At 32.1% G+C, this 5,178-nt stretch overlaps 1 protein-coding gene across 1 annotated transcript; it reads left to right on the top strand.

Annotated features, from left to right (window-relative positions):
- Positions 1-3,341: 3,341 nt before the first annotated feature.
- LOC133823964 (mitogen-activated protein kinase kinase kinase 20-like) lies at positions 3,342-4,529 on the top strand. The gene has a single exon (XM_062256823.1). It carries the CDS (start codon positions 3,342-3,344, stop codon positions 4,527-4,529), a length of 1,188 nt encoding a protein of 395 aa, XP_062112807.1.
- The last annotated feature ends 649 nt before the right edge of the window (positions 4,530-5,178 follow it).

Raw genomic sequence — 5,178 nt, 5'->3', positions numbered from 1 at the left:
CCTATCCCAAAATTTAAAATCGGCATAAAAACATATAAACCAATCCCAGAGCTTACATAAATTTTAATACAATCATTTAAATTGACAAATAAACAACAAAAATAAATTATAAACATATTCCCATATCAACATATTATTTATCTAACCTAACATATATATAATTAAAAAAAAATATAAACATCTAATATGAATTTATCCAACCTATAACATAGAATACCCAATACAATGAAATATCACCTAAATTAGTATTTTTTATAACCTAATATTTAATTTTATTATAATAAAATATTAAACAACTATGAAACTTCTTTATGTCAAATTAACTTTTTTATTATCAAAATTAAACTCAATTAGCATATACATTAATCTATGAAAAAAAAATTATCAACATAAACAATCCATATTTTCTTAAAAAAAAAATCTATACACATAAACACATTCACATTTATTTATATACACATGCATATATATAAAAAAAATAAACAAATACATATATAACTGCCAAAAAATAAAGTAAAGATAAATAAAAATGCATATATACCTCTATTAATGCTCCAACCAACGTAGAGGCACCCACTCACAATCCTTGCACAATCTGAAAAACTATCACAATTTTTTTTACCATATACAAAACTCAAACAAATATTGACAAAAAATACATTTTAATAAATAAAATACAAAATAATGAGTAATAAATACACATACCTGAAGAAATGTGGCCAAAAACTAGCCTGAAAATTCCTTAAAAGGGGTTGAGCCGCGGTTTCTCCGTCTCTGTTTTTCAGATTTTTCAGAAAAATGGGGAAGAAAGTGGCTCGGGTTGGGTTAATGACGATGGACTCTATAGCGACGACACGGGTAATGACCCGGTCGTCACTGATATCAAATGTACCGTTTCACTCAAACGGTGAGACCCTACATCGACGACATGTCATCGCTGTAGGATAGTGAATAGTACACGAATAATCTCGTGTGCTATTTTGTACTCTACAACGATGACATGTTGTCGCTGTAGACAGTGAAATTTGACTAAATTTTTTTGGCGGTTCACGTTCCCATGTTTTATTTTGGGTCTTATTGCGATGACATGTCGTCGCTGTAGAGTACAAAATAACTGACCAGTGGACTAAATTGGACTCTATAGCGACGACATGTCGTCGCTATAGGGAGTAAAAAATAGGCAACTGACTCTTGGTGGTTAAGTTCCCTCCCTATCCTACTGCGATGACATGTTGTCGCTCTAGAATAACATATTTCCTTCCTTTTTTTCCATGATGACTCTACAGCGACGACTCGTCGCTATAGGGGATGCAAATAGGCAACCAACTCTGGGCGGTTGAGTTCCCTGAGCATCTTATAGCGTGTCGTCACTATAGACAGACATGTTTCCCTCTCTTTTTTAGACAAAGACCCTGTTGTCGCTGTAGAGTCACTTCCCGCCTCGTGTTCTCTCCAAATTCCTGATACCCTACAGCGACTACGTGTCGTTGGTGTAGGGTATCAGGAATTTGGAAGGCCTGGTTTTGTGTTGTGTGACGACCTTGTAGCTTATTTTTTTAAATAAATTAAGAAAAAATAATTTTTTGTGGATTTTGCCTACATACAGCGATGACTTTGGAGTCATCACAATAGAAGTCATTGCTGTAGAGTCTTTTTCTTGTAGTGGAATATGATACAGTCCATGATGGCAAACTTTCAACCACAACAGCCACAACCACCACAGCCACCACAATAGCCCAACGATAATGTCTTTGGAATTGATTTTGATGACATTTAGTTTTATTATATTATTATTTTGAACTTAATAATATTTTGTGTTGTTTTTATTTATTTTGGAGACAATACTAATGTTTTGTTTTCTACATTCCGGAGACTATGGATATTGTTAAATTGGTTTTATTATTTAATTAATAAATTAGTTTTATTATTTAATTTAATAAATTGATTTTACTTATTTAATTAATATTTTATATTTTATTAAATAAATTTTAATCAATATAATTAATAAATTAATTTTTTTTTAAATTGTATTACTACGAGAGGACTCATCGACGTAAGGTGCTCGTTGAACACGAAAATCTGAGATTTTGTGATACTACGACGACGACATGCCATCGCTGTAGGTATATAAACCAACACACTCTCCAACGATGACATATCGTCGCTATAGATGGGGCGGTCGGCAGACCTACAACGATCACAGTAGGAGATTTTGAAATTCAAAATTTTAAATTGTGCAACCACCTACAACGACAACATGTTGTCGCAATATCCCAGTCCAACTGAAAAAAAAGATTCCCTATTACGACCGACATGTCGTCACTGTAGTAAAACACTACTGCGACGATTGCGTTTTGTCGTCGCTGTAGGTTGCTATACATACAAACCTACAATGATGTTGTTTTGGCGATGACATGTCTTGCTGTAGACCTACAACGACAACTTCTTAATCTATAGCGACAATAAAAATCGTTGCTATAGAATCTTTTTCTTGTAGTGAATTTTGGTTGACGAAATTTTTTATCAATACATATCGTTTAAATATTATATTCTTTTAGAAAAAAAAATATATAAAAGAAATGTTAGAGAGAAAACTAATTAAAAAAATAAATATTATTGCAAGTCATAATTTACATAATGTATTTGTCTTATTCAATAAATACAATATTCATCATTATGTAAAGATGAATATATAATAACTACACATGATATAAATTTCTGAAAGATAACTTATGCATTCTAAAATTTCTTCAAATGGTTTTACTTATTTTCTTCTTTTTTTTTTCATTTTTTATTCTACTTTTTCTAATTTGTGGTTATAAATTAATTAAAAATATATCTATTATAATAATTGATAATTAAAAATAAATATCTATAATAATAATTATAATAGATATTAATTAAAATTATTCAATTTATGGTTATTAATTAATTAATGAAAAAAATATCTAAGATAAAAATTAAAATATCTATAATAATAACATATTTGTATATCAATTAATTAAGGAATTCAATTTTTTAATAACAACGTTTATAAGTATGTTTTTTAAACTTTTGAACTATACTTTTTTTTTTAAATAAGGTTGTTTTAATTTTAGAGATTTTCACGGCCGAATTTTAAGAAAAAAAATGTATTTTTAACATTTTAAATTATAATTTTTATCATAGATGTTATCATTTTTTCATAATTAAGTAATAACTTATTATGATATTTTTTTAAATAATATCTATTATAGTTATTTAAAAAATATTGATTTTTAAATTTATATTCCTAAGATACCGTGAAACCTATATATATACATAGAACTAGGGTAGATAATGAATTTGAATATCAATCAATAATGAAGAGACCACGAGAAGTAGAAGAAGATGATCATGATTGTGATCATCGTAGTCCAAAATTAGATATAAGCGTGAGTGAAGACGGTGTTGGTGAATGGGTGCGCGGGCCGTTGCTCGGAAAAGGATGTTTCGGGTGCGTTCACAAAGCTCTCTTCCCCGAACGTAGGCTACTACGATTCAAAGATTTCCCTCCGGTTTTGGCGGTAAAATCTGCGTGGGATTCTTGCTCGATTGATGAGCTGATAATGGAGGAGAAGGTGTATCAGTGTGTGGGCTCCAGTCCTCACATCATCAAGTGCTACGGCCACGATTTTACCCTCGGCGGTGAAGGAGGAGCGATTCTAAATGTGTTTCTTGAATACGCGTCCGGTGGGTGTTTGGAGAGTTTGATCGAGAGTAACAGCGTAGGATTGCTCGAGTCGGAAGCAAGATCACACACTCGTTCGATTCTTCGAGGGCTTAAGCTGATTCACGACAAGGGTTTTGTTCACTGCGACGTGAAGCCAGCCAACATTCTAATGGTGCCTAGCACAAAAAATTATGGTGGTATGGTGGCGAAGATTGGTGATTTTGGTCTAGCGAAGTTGGGGAGTTGTAGAAGTAGTAATTACGATGATGGAGGAAGGCGGCTGAAGAGATCAAACCCATCACCATTATCATCATCGGTGAGAGGAACCTTGTTGTATCTGTCTCCAGAAGCGGTGGTGGAGAGTGTTCAAGAGCAGGCGTCTGATATTTGGGCTCTTGGGTGTGTGGTTCTGGAGATGCTGACTGGAAGACCGCCATGGAAGGAGATGCTGACGAAGGAGGAGTTGTTGCAGAAGATAGGTAGAGAAACGCCGCTTGATGCTCTACCACATCATGGAGCAGGGTTTTCCCAGACTGCTAGAGATTTCTTAATCAAGTGTTTTACGAGGAACCCCAATGAGAGACCCTCTGCTGAGATGTTGCTGAATCATCCCTTTGCTATGGAGTCTACCATCGAAGGTCTTGAGGAGATGCTGTTCATGTATGCTGCTGGTAGGAATGATATTAATCCTCGTCATGATCTGCAGGAGGAGGATATTACTATTATTGATGACGACGACGACGACGATGATGATGATGATTCTAGTTCCAGTAGCAGTTGCAGTAATGACAGTTGCATCGAATTAGAAAAAGAACAATTTCAACTTGAAGTAGAATAGTCTCCTATTATATATCATGCGAACATATATCACTGCACACTCTACACATTCATATACTTTATTTTATGTAATTTTTTATTCATTTATTATATATATTTGGATTGAATTTTTCTTAATTAATTTCCTTTCCTGCCCAATCAATTAATTAATGCATCTATACTTTATATTTGGATTGAATTTTTCTTGTTCATCAGAGTACGTACTATTCTCAATAAAATGCAAATATTTTATTCCATATATAAGACTTTGTAGCATTCCTTCCCCAAACACATGCGACTACACCAATCGTACGTAAATTAGTTTGATCAAAATAATTCGTGTCTTATTAATGGTATGTTTTATTTTATTAGTTGAGACAATGATGTCAAAAATATTATTACCTCTTTCATTTAATACTTATTAATTATTAGGGATTATGATAAAGAATAATATAGAGGATTTTTTTTTTGAAATAAAAATATATAGAGGATTTGATTATATATAAGTTTGGATAGTTTATTTTTAGAAAATTGTGAATTATTTAGGGTGACGAAATCAAGATTCAAAAATCAAAATAAGTATATATGTAACATGTTTTTTGAAATTGAATCATGATTATAACACCCTAAATTATTCATAATTTTTTGAAAATTTGTAAGAGGTATTTATA

This window comes from Humulus lupulus, chromosome 3 (assembly GCF_963169125.1).
Source record: "Humulus lupulus chromosome 3, drHumLupu1.1, whole genome shotgun sequence".
Taxonomy (NCBI): domain Eukaryota; kingdom Viridiplantae; phylum Streptophyta; class Magnoliopsida; order Rosales; family Cannabaceae; genus Humulus; species Humulus lupulus.
This window is presented reverse-complemented; position numbering and strand designations above follow the sequence as displayed.

Excerpts from the sequence above, each read along its gene's own strand:
- LOC133823964 (XM_062256823.1), top strand. The coding sequence starts at position 3,342 with ATGAAGAGACCACGAGAAGTAGAAGAAGATGATCATGATTGTGATCAT.